This window comes from Penicillium macrosclerotiorum, assembly GCF_028827735.1.
Source record: "Penicillium macrosclerotiorum strain IBT 26536 chromosome Unknown utg000010l_segment0_segment0, whole genome shotgun sequence".
NCBI classification, from domain to species: Eukaryota; Fungi; Ascomycota; class Eurotiomycetes; order Eurotiales; family Aspergillaceae; genus Penicillium; species Penicillium macrosclerotiorum.
Window position 1 is genome coordinate 2,290,356 of NW_026643089.1, and position 19,069 is coordinate 2,309,424.

General features: G+C 49.4%; 6 protein-coding genes across 6 annotated transcripts; 3 read left to right on the forward strand and 3 right to left on the reverse strand.

Moving 5' to 3' along the window:
* Positions 1–477: 477 nt before the first annotated feature.
* On the forward strand, positions 478–3,320 carry N7462_010445 (F-box domain protein; the record flags this gene model as incomplete). Its single annotated transcript, XM_057082159.1, has 2 exons — positions 478–548; positions 629–3,320. 2 exons carry the CDS (start codon positions 478–480, stop codon positions 3,318–3,320), a joined length of 2,763 nt encoding a protein of 920 aa, XP_056929199.1.
* A 481-nt stretch (positions 3,321–3,801) lies between these two features.
* On the reverse strand, positions 3,802–6,221 carry N7462_010446 (uncharacterized protein; the record flags this gene model as incomplete). The annotated part of the gene is made up of 3 exons (XM_057082160.1): positions 3,802–3,818; positions 3,948–5,642; positions 5,705–6,221. 3 exons carry the CDS (start codon positions 6,219–6,221, stop codon positions 3,802–3,804), a joined length of 2,229 nt encoding a protein of 742 aa, XP_056929200.1.
* A 3,945-nt stretch (positions 6,222–10,166) lies between these two features.
* Positions 10,167–10,754, reverse strand: N7462_010447 (cytochrome P450 monooxygenase; the record flags this gene model as incomplete). Its single annotated transcript, XM_057082161.1, has 1 exon — positions 10,167–10,754. One exon carries the CDS (start codon positions 10,752–10,754, stop codon positions 10,167–10,169), a length of 588 nt encoding a protein of 195 aa, XP_056929201.1.
* Positions 10,755–14,336: 3,582 nt separating this feature from the next.
* Positions 14,337–15,736, forward strand: N7462_010448 (t-SNARE syntaxin TLG2; the record flags this gene model as incomplete). The annotated part of the gene is made up of 4 exons (XM_057082162.1): positions 14,337–14,359; positions 14,447–14,973; positions 15,068–15,411; positions 15,491–15,736. The coding sequence occupies 4 exons, from the start codon at positions 14,337–14,339 to the stop codon at positions 15,734–15,736; spliced, it is 1,140 nt and encodes a 379-aa protein (XP_056929202.1).
* A 278-nt stretch (positions 15,737–16,014) lies between these two features.
* Positions 16,015–17,516, reverse strand: N7462_010449 (CTD-interacting domain-containing protein; the record flags this gene model as incomplete). Its single annotated transcript, XM_057082163.1, has 5 exons — positions 16,015–16,874; positions 16,948–17,089; positions 17,143–17,201; positions 17,258–17,349; positions 17,419–17,516. The coding sequence occupies 5 exons, from the start codon at positions 17,514–17,516 to the stop codon at positions 16,015–16,017; spliced, it is 1,251 nt and encodes a 416-aa protein (XP_056929203.1).
* Positions 17,517–17,975: 459 nt separating this feature from the next.
* Positions 17,976–18,938, forward strand: N7462_010450 (clathrin light chain CLC1; the record flags this gene model as incomplete). The annotated part of the gene is made up of 3 exons (XM_057082164.1): positions 17,976–18,308; positions 18,374–18,474; positions 18,587–18,938. The coding sequence occupies 3 exons, from the start codon at positions 17,976–17,978 to the stop codon at positions 18,936–18,938; spliced, it is 786 nt and encodes a 261-aa protein (XP_056929204.1).
* Between the last annotated feature and the right edge of the window lie 131 nt (positions 18,939–19,069).

Sequence of the window (19,069 nt, forward strand, 5' to 3'; positions counted from 1 at the left end):
AACGAGGTGCCGACAAGGAGGGGAATGGGGAAACGGTCTGGGGAAAAGTTCCCGGGGAGTTTTCGGAGTCGGCCGATCTCAGTTGGTCAGAGTGAGGGGTACGACCCGGCCGAATGCGACGGGCATCGAGGACGTTCGGGGAGCGAGTTTAGTACAACCGTGGGTCAAGGCGAATTATACTTCATGATGTCCTGCTGTCGATTTCATGCTTTCATGCTGCCGATGCCATTGAGGCCGTTCCTGCTGCTGAACATTGCAGAGATTCGCGGGACCCGAGAAACCGGAGGAAGTGCCCGCGAAAGAAAAACGGGACTAAACTGGATGCGGGGAGACTGAGTCAGCACCACGTGCCTAGTCTATTTATATCGGCGATCGACGCGACGGCGTCATGAAGGAGGTTGGGAAGCACAGCCACTCTTCAAGGGCATCTCCAACTCGGGTCCCAGCGTCAATTCCGCATGTCGGACGCTGGTGATCATGGAGGAGGAGGTCTCGATACCTCGAGAGACGGGCGCCTTTAATCGGCTGCCCGCCAATGTCATTGAGCAGTAAGTGTTCCCTTTGGCATGCGTGGCATCTTCCCCGCGCCCCGTTATGCGGTGACCGTGGACCCTGACTCCCCGCCTAGCATTCTTTATTCCGTGGATGCCAACGCCTTCGCATCGCTGGCCCTACTGAATTGCAAATGGAGGCGCATTTCCGAGTCCCCAGCGTTATATGCCTACCACTTATCGCGATGCCCGTCGTTTACCTGGACGAGAGGGGCAAACCCCGCGCCGAGCGAGGCCGACAGCCTGCCCGACCTCAAACGCCAATTCTTGGAGGAAATCCGGCGTAATGCATTTGATGTATTCATGCGACCGCGCCGTACACTTGTGCGATTAATGTCCAGTTCGATGAGCTCGTCTACCGCTTTCCCCCAGGGTGAAGTGTTTCGCTTTGCCTTCTCAGCCAACGGTCGCATGGTTCTCTGTATCAGCTCATCTCGGATAGTTGTGCTCGATGTGACCATGGAGCCAGTGTCTGTAAAGTATGAACTGCAAACCCGCCGCCGCCCCTTGGGTGCCACTATCCAGGATGATGGTGCTCTCCTTGCGGTCCTGTCCTCTACCCACAAAGTCAATATCTACCGGCTCTCTGAAGAGGAGATCACGCGTATCCAGACCATCTCCCTAAACGATGCCCCGCGAGACCTCACATTTTCTCCTACGGGAAGTGTTCTCGCCTTGTCGTTTGATGATTGCATTGAAGTGCATGCGGTTGGAGAGGAAGTTCTGGCAACGGAACGCCGAGCAGCGCGATGTCCTCGTGTGGATGCACTCTCATTCACCTCCGATGGTACCATGCTTCTTGGATCGCCGGTTGACTTTGGACAGGAAGGTATTGTGTCTATTACAGCTCCATTTTACACTGAGATTGGGATCGATGTGTCACCACAGGAGCTGCAAATGCGGATGTGGACAACGCAGATTCTCTTCCCCGAAATAGCCACTGGATTCACTCATGCCTGCCTAATCAATGGTCATGAGGATGCGGATGACAGTTGGATTTTGGCATATGATAGTCAGCTCGGGGCATTTCGAACAATCAAAATCGACAACATCGACGCTGGCGGTGTATACTTTGCCAGCCCCTTTGTGCCGGATGAACTTCGAGAAACCCCGCCCATCATGCAACCCTCGACAGATAACGCTGGTGAGCTATTGGCCCTCGGTTTCCAGGACTCTCAGGTATGGGTCTATGGGGTCCCAGCCCGTCTCGATGTAGAAACCTCCAACCAGGTCCCTGGCTCCGAGAACCGTGGCACCAGTCTGTGTGGTGACCATCATTCTGAAGGGCGAACAGGACCTCGCGACAACCGTGCACAGCTTGAAAAGATTGTACAGCAGCCCGAAAAAGTTCTTATCCGGGGTCGTCCAGTGACCGACATGCATGGAATCACTGCTGCTCGCTGGGTTCGATTACCTCAATCAGTCAAGCCACGTCGTCGTCTTGTTGCAGCAGCCCCTGGTGGTGTTCGTCCTCAAGCGCTTGGCGAAGAAGACATTCCGGTTGATGGTGGCAGACTTCTCATTTTGGACTTCGAGAGAACAGCGACCATTGGCGAGGAAATCGAAATTGACCTTGAAGTTGGCGAGACAGCACCGAAGATATTAGCTGAGCCCGACTCCTCATTGGACACCGAAGTAGAGCTGGAAAGGAGACGAACCCGCTTGCATCGCAATGATACTGATCCAACAACATTGGCGGCATCTGCCCATCGTCCATCGACACGGATCCCGTATCGCGGATCCCCGCGGTCAACGAGTCAAACGGCTCTTCCAATTATTCGTCGCAACAGTCTCATAGCCCCTGCTTCTCCAAATGGACTTAACCGCGGGGAAGTTCCTGATATTCCGTACGATAATACTCAACCCCGTTCTCAAGATACCCTGAATCGAGCGGCAACAGCGGCGGCATCGACGCGAGGTCGGTATGATCCACGATATCGCAACACCCCGAGTCGACGTCAGATACCGCACGAAAGCGATGCAGATAATTGGGTGCCTCCGCCTCCCCCATACACCCGGGAGGCTGATCAACCTTTACCCGTACATTTGCAACAGTCTCTTCTTTCAAGGCCTTCGGCAAACGCGCAAAACTCCAACAACGGATCTGCTCAACCAGTTCAACGCGCCCAGACTGCTCGTGCTGCGCGAGATACCACTTCAGAGCGTCCCCGCCCGCAATCCCTCATTCTACAGAGGCTAGGAACGCTTAGTAGCAGACGTGGTCGGGGTCGAAGGGGATCCTCAGCAGGTGCCACCGCAGAACCAGCTCAAATACAAAGCTATAGTCAGAACGCCGGTATTCCTCAAGTACCACCCATCCCGCCAGATATCATCACCACCCAACCTCCAACCCAAAGAAACCATAACTGGCCTGTTCGCTCAAATACAACAGCCGCACCAATCCCAGTCGCTACCGAGTATCTTACCCTTCCTTCACCCCTCCCCATATTAGCCCTTCATCCTGCTGAGCAAGGCGCCCCACAAACCTTGAGCGCAACCATCCTCGGCGAGAACTACCTTTCCTATTCTGTTTCATCTCCAAACCTCCTCCACATACCGCAGCCCCACGGCAATGCCCTAGATCTCGCCGCAGAAGACGAGGACCAGATACCAGCACGACAGAGGTCATTTCGCCGACGGGTGTCGACAGAGCCAAATAGTCTTCCGCCGCCCGCAACCGAGGAGTGGCGAAGGCGTATCGAAGATTGGAACGAACATACCATCCGGGAACGGAGTCGCAAGCGTCGAAACAAGTGCATCGTCATGTAGCGTTATCATGCATGTCTCTTATCCTGGAGATAGTGATACCCTCGTTCATATTAGATGCTTTTCGTATCATTCGAGATGATAGAGTTATCTATCAGTTACGTCGTGCAACGAATTCTAGGCATTTCTTTTTATTCCAGGTCTACTTTCGATTCCAATATTCATTTTCTTATGTACTCCACACTGTGGTCAGCGATTTACATCCTCGATCATCGATCTTATGAATTTTTTATAAAAAGCCCTTGTAGTTTGAATCCCTACATTGTGCTAGGGAATGGCTAGCCTAGTAATACAAAAATTAAAGCGTTATTTGCGTAAGATTAAGTGATTGAAGAACTTAAATATTAGCAACTGGTATTACTTGGGGGTCTGTAGCTAAAAAGGCAAATAGCAAAGAAATAATTCATATCAAGCAGGGCACGATTCTCAGATATCCAGCATTAAAGCAGTTGTACTATCACGTTAGCCTCGTTGAACAAGGGGACTAACAGCCACCACCGCCTATAATTGAAACCATCATTAGCATCCACCTTGATAGTGAAAAGATATAATCAGAAGGTATCACTTACCACCGCAGCCGCCACCGCCGCCGCCTCCACCACATCCCCCCCCCTCCTCCTCCACAGCTACCTCCAGCAGCTCCACAAGCGGCACCACCCCCAGCGCAGCCCCCAGCCCCTGCGCCGCCACAGGAGCCTGCAGCCACGCCTCCCCCACAGGTCCCTGAGCAGCAGTTCCCGACAGCACCGGCAACCACATTCATACAGCTTGGGTTGCAGGCATATGCTCCCGAACTAATGCCCGGGTCACACATGTATGGGCCGTAGTAGGGCACGAATACTGGATAGCCCCAGACAAGAGGGGTGTAGTAGTAAGGCTCATAGCCGCCGTTCTTACTATGCTTCGCGTCACGGGACTGGCCACGCTTCTCTGCCCGGCGGACCGCCTTCTCGTAGTTCTGGTGCAGGCGAATGCGCTGGAGCTGGCCAAGACGCGGGTCCTCGGCGGCCAGGGAGACAGGGTGAACAGCATTGTGCGCGGAGATATGCGGATTCTTGTCTGGATCGGACGAGATGTCTGCGCGGTCGTGCAGAGAGTCTGCATTGGTGCGAGCACGCGAGGACGAGCCGATGCTGAACACGCGGTCGTACAGATCGGGGGCGCGGGTTGCTTCACAGTACCAGCAGGTACACTCGCTGTAGATGCCACCGTTGGTGTAACGGCGGTACATCTTGCTGGTCCACTCGAAGCCCTCGGAGAGCTTGTTCTCATCGACCTTGTCGTCGTGGTCGATAAACTGGCGGACCCCGTTGGATGTGGGCCGCGTGCTGTATAAGTAGTACCTCCGAGGCTGGAGCTGATGTGTGTGCCAGGCTAGGTCAACATCTAGAGTGGGCACAGCCATGCTCCTCGGGTTGTCAAGCATGATCTCCATGAAGACGCTGTATTTTTTAACCAGGCGGTCCGCAGTTTCGAGGACCGTGGGTGAGTGTAGCCAATCGATGTTATCCATCTTCTGGACGAAAGTTCCCTGTCTAATCACCGCGCCGACGAGGTCAAGTGCGAACGGACTGAAGTTCTCCCAGTAGTGGGACATCATGCGGCGGAAGTGTACTTTCTCGCCAGGCCGAAAACGACCATTGAACCCATCATGCGCAGCCTTAAGGACAGCTTTGTCGCGTAGCTTCATCTCCAGCTCCTTGCGGAGATCATCGATATTCTTGCACCAGTCTACCCGAGGATCAGTAAAGGCCAGCAAGGCCGACCCCGCAGCCTCGATAAACCGACTTGGGAACATCATATAGTGATGTGGCAATATATTTCCCTTCTTAAGGCTGCCCTCTGGGATGCCGTTGAGAGTATAGAGTCCACCCGGCATTGGCCGTTTATCCTCCAGCAGATGGATGAGATCGCTGCGGAACTTTGCTACCCGCAATCTATTATGATCGATGGGGTATGAGCACCCTTGACAGGTTGTTTCGAATGAGCGATCAGCATAGCCAGTGCTATCCTTGTAAGCCTCCTTGACCGACTCGCCAATTCCTCCCTCCGTCCAGACCACCGGGTTTGCTCTGCGGCAGCGTGGGCATTTGACATCCTTGCTTGGCGGGTCTTCAAGATTATCCCATTTTAGTTTCAGCTGTTTTTCAAATAGCAACCGGGTCTTTTCGCTGACGTCATACTCTAAGGTGCGGTCGTTGATGCAGGAATTTACTGCGGCGAATGGGAATCCGGTCCTCCAAGTACTCATTCTGCCAGATCGGATACAGTCCTCAAGAAAATCCCGTGGGTTCAACATATGTGAGTGCCATACCATCAGGATATCTGGAATCCAAGTAAGTCTTGTGCCTTCTCGTCCATTAGGGGCACCTATGACCGGCACTCACCAAGCGGAGGCATGTTATCCACACTCCATAGAATTTGGGTTTCACAATCAATGATTGTTTCATAATCGGGCATCGCTATAGTTGACAAAGTTGCGTGTCCTTGCGACCTTGGTAGACAGACCGTCCACCACTTGGAGTAGCGGTCGACTGCGCGGGCCGTATACACGGCCCAACGCTTCTCGCAAATCCGAGCCCGGGCCTCATTAAGTGAGTCGGGATACTGATCAGCATCGGAGTTGAAGAGTCCGAACAAGCCATCGATGTTGGAAATGTAGTCCCGCAGATCAGCCAAGACAGCCAGGAATTTGAGATGCGCGACACACTGGTCGCGAGAGACCGTGCTTTCTGTGGGCTTCGTTGTCAGTTCCGTGAGGTTTAAGGTGGGCAGTTGAAGAGCTCTCTCTGGCATGGTGTAGGAGGGTGGTCTCTCTGGGGTAGCTTGTTTATCATCATCACTTTTCGCCCCAGCGGGGGTGATGAATGCCTCATTGGACTTCTCGTCCCTAAGTACACCCATGGTTGGATTATGAGATTAGGATTGAGCAAGGAAATAAACTGGATGATACATCCAAAAAGATGTGGAGGAAGAGTCAATGATTCCGGGGTGGAGAGGGGATCTTGATGGAGATTTATAAACTCGATGTCGATATGGATTAGAATTGCTACTGCGGAGAGTTGGATTGGCCCCAAAACGTCACGGACTTAACAACATAACTCGGATGCCAACGAGGGTTCGGGGAGTTTGAAGCCGTGGATGATTGCGACCTCTTCGGAGGCCTGGGAACCAATCGTGGTCCGTATGATCGTGATAGGCGCACCGTGGAGGGCATGCTAGAAGCACGTTAGAAAGCCAGGTAGCTAAGCCTTGCGGATGAATCACACAAGCTTCTCGTCAACCAGACGAAGAGACCGGGGAGGTCAAGCGTGCCCGGTGCCCGGCATGCAGCAGGGTCTGCTGAGCCCTGCGGTCCGTGGGTCCCCGGAGAGGAGAAGAGTGGATGAAGCGGATGGCAGTGGGCCACCGTGATGGGTCCAGGGTACGTGCCATACTTTGGGACGATTAGCAAAATAGGGAAGTGCAGCAGGGACGGGGGCACTCACAATATCGGAAACCTCGGGCGCAACCCCCCTCTTTCTTGGCTGTGGTTCGTGGACATGCTAGTGGTTGGTTGGCGGAGGGTGCACTGCCCTGCGGCTCCATCCGTGGATGGACCATGAACTGGTAGAGTACTTTTTTGTACAATTTCTGGCCCCATGATCATTGCGCTATTGTTCGTAATTCCTGTTTGAATCCATTCACTCCTTTGAGATTAAGGAACACGACTATTGGGCCAGTCGACGTGCGATGATCTCATTTCGTGATTCAAGGCCCATCTCTTGGCAGCCCCGTATCTCGTGTGTGCAGCTCCTAAGATTAGAAACGGAACAAGTACAGCCTCGCGATGGTTTGTCATCTTAGGAGATCGCAGACAGAATAGACGTCGATCCAAGGAGGGATCTTCAGGCTATGTATGGGATTCGACTGCGAGAAACCTCGGTTCGAATGATATCATACTGTGGATTCACACTACTGTAGATGCAGCTACATATACTGTGAAGGGGAGACAGCCTACGAGAGGTGGATTCTGGTTGGATGATGATTCCCTAGCATACTGTCGTGACCAATATAGCCTCACGTCTCAGATAGAGAGGAATACAGCCTCTATACACTCTTAACACTCAAACAGCATCTGTTTCCTTTTGGGAGGCCGTTCTCCAGCTTCGTATGTGGTGGTTTGATTGTCGGTTTGTTGATCCTTTTCATCCAGTCTGCCTGCCAGACTTGTCTCAGAGCACCCAGGCTCAGGACATAGGACTTTGTCCGCCAGGTGGCGCTTTCCTGTCTGGGGCTGTCGCTTCTGTGATGAGGGCGCTCAGCCTCCGGCTCCGGTTCAGGCTCACTGGTAAATGTCAGCATGGGCTTACGCTCAGTGATCGTCGAGAGGTGGTTAACTAGTTTGGCCTGTCAACTTCAACAGACCTCTTAATTACTTTGAGCCCAATATCAAAGGTGTCAGCAACCCGATTCAATTTGCTTGTGATACATATCACAGCGCTCAGATTGTCTTTCTTTCTTCGGTAGCTACCGTCAAGGGTTGGCAGTCCTGTGGGCCGGTCCCCGAGGAGAAGATTAAATCGCCCGGGTCAGCAACATTGGGATATGGAAAAAGCAAACTCATTGCGAGCTTACTACTTGACAAAGCAAGTGAATCAAACAATATACCTACCACCATCTGCCGGTTAGGCCAGGTTTCTGGTCCCATAAAAAAAGACACGCAAAGCCTTGGGCAGTTCTGGCCACGCCGGGATTGGTTTCCCATACTATTATTCACGTCCATGGAGCTCGGATGTATCCCAAATCATCTCGGATCTGCAGATGAGATTGATTGGATACCAGTCGATACCGTTGCAGATGCGCTGGTGGACCTCCTGTGTGATATGCGGCATGCCAAAGGGACAGTGGATCGTTCATCTCCTTCGAGATACTACCATCTGATTAATCCGCACCGAATTTCATATTCAAAATTTGCTTCACTTTTGGCAGCGCGACTGGGAACAATCAAGCCGCTAAGGGTTGTTTCCCTGCGAGAGTGGGTGGAGTGTTTAGGAGGCCAAGCTGATCAAGGGCATGGAGAACTGAGATCTTCTCTTCCTGGACTGGCCCTCCTTGACTTCTATGAAAATTTGCTGATTCATTCTGACGAATCTCCTCTCGTCTTGGACACTACTCTAAGTGAGAAGCGGCTTCCTTGTCTTCAGGGTACTGGCGCTGTCAGAGGGGAGTGGTTTGACATGTGGCTCAATCAGTGGGGGCTTATATAATGTTGCAGCATCTAGGGCATCATTTCTTACACATGTAATCTGATTCGGATAAATCAATTGATGTGATGCAGATTTCAATCATTTGTGCAGGAACCTTGGAAAATATTTTTGTAGGCCGGACCTTTGGGTGCCTGGATAGACCAATTGAGTATAGAGCTAATAGAGGCGTGACTGGGGAGAACCTTAGGAAGTCTCCTGTGCGAGTATACTATAGTAGACCTCTACATTCTGTGATGCATGAGGTTGGACCACCGGTCAAGGGCCCCTCACTCAAAACATTGAACGCAACCCAAACCTAGTCCAAGGTCTTGGCACGGTGTTCTCATGTTCTCATGGGTGTATATGGGTCTAAACCCCAAATGTAGAGAGGTCTACAATAAGGATAAAAACATCTGGACGAGACACGTACATAATTGGAATGATACGAGTAAAGATGTTTGAATAATATAAAAAGAATCAGAGGGCCAAAGTTTATTTAAATGCTTTTGTATGACTGGGAGTCCCTGCCCAAAGAGTGGCTCGTACGTCTTTTTGAGAAAGCTCACTCCAACCGCTGCTGTGATTGTCATAGGATCTGAACCAATACAAGGCTGAGCCAACAAGAGTATTGATTGTTTGACTACTAACTAACTATCTTTGGCTTCATCAATAACCGCTTGGGGTCATTAGCGAAATGGGTGGACGAGGATCAAGTGAGAGTCTATCCGAAATGGGATGTCATCATCAACCAACGTTTCAGGAAACGTATCTGCTATTTCTTCGAAAATCTTGAAGGATTGAACATCCTGGAATACGTATATGCGCCTATCATCCGAAGATTTGAGCTATCAATTTCATCTCAATTTCTTCCCTCATCCCTGATTGTTTAGCGATCTTCAAGTCCGTTACTTCCCGGCCTCTCTGGAAGACAAAGGAGCAAAAGTACCTTGCACGATCACTTATTTTGCCTTTATCATAAGTATTCTGGCTAATTTTGGTGGCTTCAGCGATTGTGTGCCATCTTGCTGAAGTGAAGGAATGGATAGTTGTAGCTTTAATGTCTGCACTCGCGTTGGTATCAATGATGGAGTCCGTTTCCTCGGGAAAAAGCGATGATTCGATTTCCCCTGCCATATAAGATAGGGAAATTCTTTTACCCGGGTTGTAATAAAGTCTTCACACTTTATCCGCGCCAAATCCTATATGCATGACGATTGCCGTAATTTAGGTACAGGAAAGTGAGTCTTGATTTCCTCCTCGGCCAACTCCTTCTTTCCGCTACTTTGGCAGGCGGTCTTCGACGGTTGAATAGCATTGGTGCCTACCCTCAATGAATAAACTTGCAGTTCACTGACTTCCTGATCAACTGTTCCCGTGGTTAGATAGAACACGGATGATGTGGGTTTGAATATCATCAAAAGAGAGTTCAGTGATTAGAGACCCCAATTCTTTCCGCCGCCCTTCTTTGAAATTTAAGCAAAGGCATTCAAATTTCATGAAAACCCAGAATTATAATACCCTCCACTTATTAAGCATAATATATATCAAATACATTTTGGATCAGTTTGTGCACCTGAATCTTGACTGAAAGCCACAAGCCACTAAATCCTCTTTCATCAAACTATGATTGCAAAGCCCGTTTCCGAATATGAATTTTGACGTCCGTATTCACCGTCAGCTGTCCTGCTTCAATTTTCTCGTTCTTGAGATCCTTTTGGCCCTCCTTGGGACTTCGTAATTCATAGTTCATGATGAAATAAGCTAGAATAAACTGAAGTGTCTGGACGCCAATAAAGCGACCGGGACAGAGAGCAGATCCCGAGCCAAAGGGAAGATAAATATTTGACGTAGTAGTGGCCTTCATAGTCACCTTATTGCTAATAGGATCGTAGAAACGTTCTGGATCGAAAGTGGCTGCATCCTGATAGAATTCGTCATCCAGGTGAACAGCTCTACATGGGGTTCCGAGCCACGTTCCTGGTTGGAGTGTTATACCCAGAGATTTGATATAGACTGGTTTCAGAACCTCGCGTCTTGTTGTGTAAAGCTCACTCGAATAAAGACGAAATATCTCGCGTGTAAAACTTTCTAGCCGGGGGGTGTGGGCTAGAAAACCGACCTTCCACGAGCCCGTAAGCTTGAATGATGTTTCAATCTCGTCTCGCAAGATCTGCTGATATCCTGGGTTATCAGCGACACGAGTTAACATAATGTACAAAAATACATGTGTAGGACCCCAGTATTCGAAAATATAAAATAAGGTTTGTAAGGCCAAGGATCTGACATGCGAGTCGGTAGGCTCTTCATTCTGGGGGACAAACCCATTTTGGAGGGATCTCTTGATAAACATAGTTCGAAATGATGGACGATCAGATACTTTTCCACCTTCTCGTAGAATGCTAATCTGCCGTCGGATTTCAGGCGCTTCTTGTTGCACCAAGATATCCATATTAGAGCGCCATTTGCGACATGTTTGTGATAGTCTCCACATAAGAGGATATAAAGCTTTCGGCCAATTTTCTTTAACGCTGATGACAGCTTCAATGTTGAGAACATGATCTTTAATTCGCTGCACAGAATCCGGAGCTCGAGCAGTATCAGGATCTAGAACGCTAGAGATGCTAAGCTGCATATAAAGATTGAAGCAAATATCGTAAGGATCAAACAACACCCATTCTAATAGGCCATTAGAGTCGCCAGGAAACTGGGGTTCTGAAAGCAGTAAGTCCACTGACCTTTTGAATTGACTGATGATAACTCTGTCGGCAGAATGTCCGAGATTTCATCTACCGCGAGGGAGAATAGTTTATCTACCTAGAGTTAACATTGCTCATCGAAAAGAGGATTTTCACTATATTCACCGAGAATTTCTTCCTTGTTACACGCTTGGATAATTTCGGCGTGAGACTTTTCAAATTTTGGATGCAAAGAGAACTCCTAAGATAAACATAGTTAGCTTAGGCCACCTGCCCACTACATGAAAAAATGATTAAATCATACTGTGTTTATGTATCCAGCGAAGCTGCATTGGTCTAGAGGTAAGTTAACCCATTCCTTGCTGACTTCTTTTGGAAGAAGCAGCTGCCACTTGTTAATACTGGACGGAAATATGAAGGGCTTTCCCTTCTTTGTGCACTATGCGAAACCGGTCAGAATCTTCCATATGTCCTACCTGGTTCAATTGAGATTCAGAAGAGCTCAAGAACTTACCGTTCTGTACGACTCATTAAAAAATCTCTCTAGCTCCACGCTACTATCGCATCTCCTGAACCGCCCTTTCCATGGAGAATCACTAACTGCGGCCGTAAAGCCTTTAACTGGCCATATGTCTCGTAGAAGAGCGGCATAGTCAAGGAGAAATACCAGAAATGCGGCAATCGCAGTCACCCAAATCAAATTGCTAAGAGAGTCGATCGCTTCATGCTGCACGATAAATCCTTCTGGAAGCTTGATAGAGAACATATTGCTGTAAGAGAAAAGTTCTAATGATTGAAACAAAATTTGATCAAGACCGCTTAGAAGTTTTTATACTACGAAGGCGATATACGCAGTATTTCTCTACAGGAGTAACTTGATGAGCGTAAAATGTGTAACGTCGGACTGCATAAATATAAGATTTCGTGCAGCAGGAAACCAATGAAACAGCCAAATACTGTAGTTGAGTGTATCACGAGTAAGCCAATAGTATGTTGTTTGGGTCTGACGATCAACCGAAATATAAGCCTTTCCGTGCAATGAAGGAAGAATTATAACATGATGACTCGATTAAAAAGGTCAAAAAATAGAGAGATATCGTTATCGTCGAATTTGCAACCTGCATGATCTCGAAATTTTCGCCTAAGTCGGCAGTCCAGCTCTCTAAAATAGATAGCCATGTATGCCGGAGAATGACAACTTCAAGGTATCTAGAAATGAGTCGAGCAGATGAGAGCACAACCTCTGAGTTTCTGGCGCATGGCTAATCTATGGCCAAAACTCGAGTTCGGGTCATCCAAATGGGATTAGGACGAGCGCTAGTGTAGCATCGCGCGACTAGGGTGAGAATAGTGACTGGATGATCGACAGTTTTCACTCTCGGTCGCGTAATCGCCATGCTGGCCCTCCGAGTTGAGCTAAAAGAGAATATCATCGGGCCGCTAGTGATGTGTGTAGGTTACCTCACGTGATTATCACGGGACAACGACCCCTTATCAGCAACTCAGGAATAGCCTGACCTTAGAAGAATTCAACCTCTTATGAACCTATCACATATCAGCTAGCCTCCATCTGAAATATTAGCGATAACACCCATGAATCACTTTCGATCTTCAAGAAGTTAATTCAGCCACAGTTCAGCCTGACCTTCCAATGTGTAGCGCATTGGCGGATTCAGGAATTTGGAGGTGTATTGCACACATCTATATCCGTACATTGAGGCGCGCGGGTCTTGTGTTGCCGACAGCAGTCATAAGGGCGCTGCGAGGGTTTCCCCCGCAGCTAGTATTGACTTCAAATTAAGACAAGAGTTTTTAAAATTCCCACGTTATAAGTGACAGAGAGTTGTATAAGCGCCAGAACATCGAGAGGGATGAACATTCGCAGACATAACACCCAATCTACCCTCACAGTCCTACTGAGCGGGGCTTACCTCCCCATCTCTTGGTGTGTCATATCTCTTTCTCATCTGCTACTCGTAGACATCTTTATCGCTAGCCTGCCCTCGCCATGGCGGCTCTCATCGAGCTTCTCAACCCGCCTGCGGTCTTTTGGTGACATCGACTCACGACCCTACTAGACTTCCGCAGAACCCCAAGGTATCGACCTAAACCCCAACCCGGCTTAAGTGTGGGTCGAAGTTCTACAGTATATACTTCTACCACTAGAATCACCTCGATCGGTGATCTAGGTGATGTGTTTTTAACGTTATTGTATTGCCACGTGAGTAGTTGACATGCGGATTCCAATATTATAGAATCTTTCCCTTTGGTATAAGGTCTTAAGAAAGAGTTATAAGTTTAACTAAGACTCTATAGCGACTGGCCTAGTCTCCCAGTGTAGAAGCATCTACAATTTTGCTATAATGGTGACTAATAGAAAAGTCTTTATAGTTAATATAGAAGCGTTTAATTACATGGAATTCCCACAATCTATTTACTTCAAGGTAACATTTATCTATCTCGTGTATATTCTTATCTTACCGGGTAGAGAGTAAGGGGTAGAGGTAGTAGTTAGGACTACAGTCGATATTCAAAAAACTATGTTCAGTTTCAGTTTGATAGTAAGGATAAATCAGAAACCCTCTAGAACTAATAGTCTTGCCTAGGATTCTTTTCCCAAGCAGATCTCTAGCTTAACTTATCAGCCTTGTTCATAGTAATAGGAGTATTGGGATAGATAGGGCCGACTGGAATTTTTTTTTGGGTGCTGTGTTAAAAACCCATGACTGACAGCAAGTGATTTCTGAATATTCAATGCAAGCCCGGTAGAAAATCATTCCTACGAATCGACCTGGTTCAATATCAAGGACCAGGCGTGTTGAGGATCTATACAAAAATTACCGTTGATGGTGCGGGGACACAGGCATAATTACCGGATGATTACCGTACCTCAACCCCCTGCGCAGTGGAGAGAGCTTCCCGATCCTACTCCGCCGGTCGTCACTTGAATCCGACAACACCCCCAGACTCGCCGAGCTACATTCCCGACTCGACATATCCGCGAGACCGGCGGATCATGAAAACTGCACCTGTCGCAGCCCTTTCTCGATAAAACCGCACGCGCATATCTCTTCATTCTCTCACCCTGGGCCGCGATGTGGCGGGATCGCACCAACCTGTATGCACTACCTTTCCCTTATCAGCTCGAGCGGCCATACTGGAAATCGTCAACAAGAAGCTACTGACGCATTGCGCCTTTCACCAGTTACATATCCTACCGCCAGTCCTTTACACATCACCCCGCAAAAAAGCCACGTTTCGGTGCGTCCAATGGCTTCGACACGCCCTCTCAGCCGGAGGAAAGCCGGCGACTGATCTCCGAATCCGGCGGGTTTGAGGAAGATGGAGACATGGTGATTGAGATGGACTTGTTGCCTCCACGCTGGGTAGACGTCCAGGAGGAGGTCTCGGAGCTACTGGCGAGTATCGCGCAGAAGTCCGCTCAGCTGGATAAGTTGCACCACAAGCACCTACTCCCCGGCTTCGGCGACGAGGATCTCCGACGACAAGACGAGGGCGTAATCGAACGTTTGACACAAGAGATCACCCGGAGCTTTCACGACTGCCAGAAGGCTATCCAACGGATTGAGATGATGGTGCGCGAGGCGAAGCAGGTGGGCGGCGTCAGCAATGGCGAAGAGACCATGGCGAAGAATATACAAATCTCGCTTGCGTCCAGGGTCCAGGAAGCAAGCGCTCGGTTCCGCAAGAAACAGAGCACTTACTTGAGAAGTATGGCAGCATTTTCCCTTTGAGTTATCCTTTGTTCAACCGTTCTGCCCCGCTTTCATTCTAAGCAAGCAAGCTAACTGTCCGCGTTCCACAGAGCTTCGAGACCTAGAAGGATTCTCAACGCCAATTGATCGCGTCCCCACTCCGATCCAGAATCCATACACAGATCCCTCCTTAATGGAATCGGAAGTAGACAAGTCCTTCTCACAGACAATGTTGATGCAAACACAACAACGAGCTACCGGCCAGAACGACGTAGCTATCGCGCAACGAGAACGTGAGATCAACGATATTGCAAAGGGAATTATCGAGCTCTCAGACATATTCCGCGAATTACAAACAATGATCATTGATCAGGGTACAATGCTAGACCGCATCGACTATAACGTCGAACGGATGGGCACCGAGGTCAAATCTGCAGAAAAAGAGTTAAAAGTAGTACGTTATAACCCTGTTGTGCTATGGCACATAGCTATTGTATACCATCCATGTCAAGTACTGACTCCACAATCACCAGGCTACAAATTACCAACGGCGCACCACTAAGCGCAAAATCATGCTATTACTAGTCCTGGTAGTATTCGGACTGATTATTGTTCTGGTGGTGAAACCAAAACGTAACAGTTCCCCATCACCACAGGCCGAGGAAGAATCTTCGAGCAATATTCGATCTGTGCTGGCGATTGTCGATCGAGAGCGGAGACGCCCTTCATCAAGTCGGTTTGCCCGAGATCGTTGGATGGACCCAGATATATTCCGATAATTCTCTTGTATGGATGGTTTGCAAATAGTTAATACATACGGGAGAGAATAAAATCATTCGCCCGGACTCAACAGCTTATACATGCGGCAGTAAAATGCATTGTCTACTGTTTCAAAACAGCGTAATCCAGAATGCAATTAGCTTCCTAGGTAGAGTTACATCGTGTTTATTAGCAGTAATTGAGGTCCCGACCGACGAAAATGACGAGTGCAGCTTGATACAAGGTAGATCGAGAGGAAGTACATGGCTGAACAGAAGCACAAAAAGAATAGACATGTTCACATTCTTCCTTCCTGCGCAATCATCTCCGCTACATCAGCGTCTAGATCCCCGCTTGCGAATTGTGCATAATCCTCGTCCTCGTGAGTTGTTTTGCGCCTCTTCGCTCCCGCTCCATTTGCACCTAGATCGAAGTCATTACCGCCACCCGGTGAAAGGCTAGCTGCGTCGGGAAATGCAATTCCATTGTCAGACTGCTCGAGGCCGGGGAGTGTGAATCCCTCGGGGAGAGGCATCTCGGTATCTTCGGTGAAGGGGCCATGAGTCATCTGGCCCTGAGTTTGCAAGGGCTTAGGTGAACCAACAGGCGTGATGGCCTCTACGGGGGGAGGGGTCAATGCCTCAACCTCCGGACGAGGAAAATCGCCTTCACTGCCGCCTTGCGCCATTCCGGAGCCCTCATCCGTAGGATAGCCTCGCATAATTGCCTCCTCGACCTCCCGCCTCTTTGCATCCGTTTCGTCCTTCTTGCTTGTAAAATGTGCCACAAGAGACTCTTCCTTTTTAAGTTCGGAGCGGTTTGTGGCAAGGAACTTCTCAAGGCCGTCGATCAGAGCGCGTCGAGACTTGATTACCTCGGACACAGAGCTCTCAGCGTGGGCAAGTGCTTTTAATAATGCACCAAGGCGCGCGGCGTGCACGGGAGGGGTGAGCTTGGGAGCCTCTGGGCTATTCAACTTTTCATATTCGGTATTCGCAGTAGTAGATGAGGTGTTGGAGCTCATGGCAACTTTGGTAAGGGCAACTTGGAGGGGAACGAGTGGCTGGAGTTCGGACGGAGTTGCTCCTGCGGAGCTATCTTTAAAAAAGGAGCCGCCGAGAGGCTGCTTCTTCGTCGTCGATCGAGTCTTGTCAATCTCTAGGAAATAAAAAGGTATTGTCAATGTTTTGCGCAGAGTACGTCGAAAGGATTGGGTGTATTGCAGGCGTACCGTTCACACGCGCATCGACAGCATCCAAAATCGGTCCCTCAAATACATTGCGCTGTCTCCAAACTTCCAACACCCGTCGGAGTTTCAACTGAATATCGCTCGACGCGCCTTTGTAGGCTGTGGCAGTGGCCTCCGCAATGATCTAACAAAATAAGCTATGCGCCATACAAGCTACTTATGGATGGGGTCACAAACCGGCGAGAAAGCGATGATGAAGTCCTCTTTTTGTCGAGCCTTCGACTGCTGGGCAACTTCTGTAATATAGTTAGAGGACGAGGGTCAAACCCAAGTGCTTAGGGATGTGCAGTACCATTTGCTAGGTAGATCAGATTGAGCCGTTTGGGGGGAGCTGAGTCGCGAATCTTCTGAAGCCAAATTTGTGCAGTTCGATCAGCATGACGCCTGTTTGGTCAGAAGTCATCCGTGTCAGTGTTGTCTTCAAAGTAGCTTGTGGTGTGGATGTTTACGCACCGGTGGAACATGACCCATTGTGCAACCGTGACAATACTCTCTTGAGACTCATTCAGAGCTGAGAGCTTTGCCTTGACAGAGTCATCTGTATAGGCCATGACGGATGGAATACCAAAGACCACGGCAAATACAAGATGGTGTTTGGGAAACAGAGTGGAGGGGTGAGTGTCGCAAGTGAATAGTCCGATGAGGGATTGCAAAGCAAGTCAAAGCAATTGGGACCTGTTGATAAGGGCGTTGGGCAAATAGAGAAAAGTGGATTTCAAAGCCAGATCTCCGACCCAGCCCTTGGAGATAATGACCCAAAGATTAGGTTTTTGAGCTGTCCAGTGCAAGATAAAGTGAAGTTGTCCTCCCTCATCAGTTGAAACAGCAAGCTGCTCACCGCTTTAGGCCGGCAGTATACGGTGCTCCGAGCGTCTCGCCGGCAACAACTGTCAACTACCTATTACTACACTTAGCTCTCATCACCTCTCCGATCATTCCTCCGACCCCTTGGGGACTTCAATTTGGACTATTGATCACGACTTCAATCACATCCCTGCCTAATACACAGCATGGCTGACCGCTTCCCTTCTCTGGAGGACTTCTCTGAAGGTACGCTCCACCCACTTTATGAGATCCGCACGCTCACTCCAACACTGTCATTAGGTCAAACTGAGGTCGTTGAGAACAACGGTGCAACAGAAGATGACTTCCTCGCTCGCGAACGTGCCGCACTCGGAGAAGATGCCGACCAATTTGCGACCCCCCAGGACCACGTTGCCGGCAATGATGATCTAGACACTGGTGCCGACCTGCTTGGCGGCGGAAGCAACGACACACCCGCGGAGGAGATTGGACAATTCGAGTCTTCCTTCCCTTCAATGGAAACCCAAACGCAGAATGAGGTATGGATTGCCTTGGTGATATAGTTGATCATTAGGGTTGCGCTGACCATAGTGTGTCCGTTTAGAGAGTCGCCCCTGGCGGTACAATCACCGGAACAGGTTCCCCTTTCCCTGCTACTGGTTATACCAGCACTCAAGAGCCTGAAGAAGAGCCCGAAGCTGTTCGGTGAGTCAAGCAAACATGATGCTTACAATTTAGCACGCGCATTTCCTTTACAACTTGCCCATTCCCCCTTCACCCTCCCCCCATAACCTTACTAACGTCAAGTTGTTTTTAGTGAATGGCGTGAAAAGCGAGACTCTGAAATTTCCCGTCGCGCGGAAGTTTCTAACGAGAAGAAGGAAGCTACCACCAAGAAGGCCCGCGAGGACATTGACGACTTTTATGTTTCCTACAACAATAAGTCGGACAAACACCGCACTCAGACCCGCTCTGAGGCTGAACAGTTCCTTGCTAATCGCGAGGATACCTCGGCTGGTGGCACCAGCTGGGAGCGAATTGCCAAGCTGGTTGATGTTTCGGGCAAGGGCCCCACGGGTGGTGCAAGTGGCTCTGGCAAGGAACGATTCCGTGAATTGTTGATCGATCTCCGGAAAGACCAAGAGGCCCCGGGTGCTAGCGGTATCTAGATTGCTTGAGTTTGGAGACATTTGGATCTTCAGAGAGGTCAAAGTTGTGGGGGTTACGGGAAGTTATCGTTTACATGACAATCAGCGAAGCATTCCCTACTCAGCTACTCATTGACTTTCAGAATCATGCG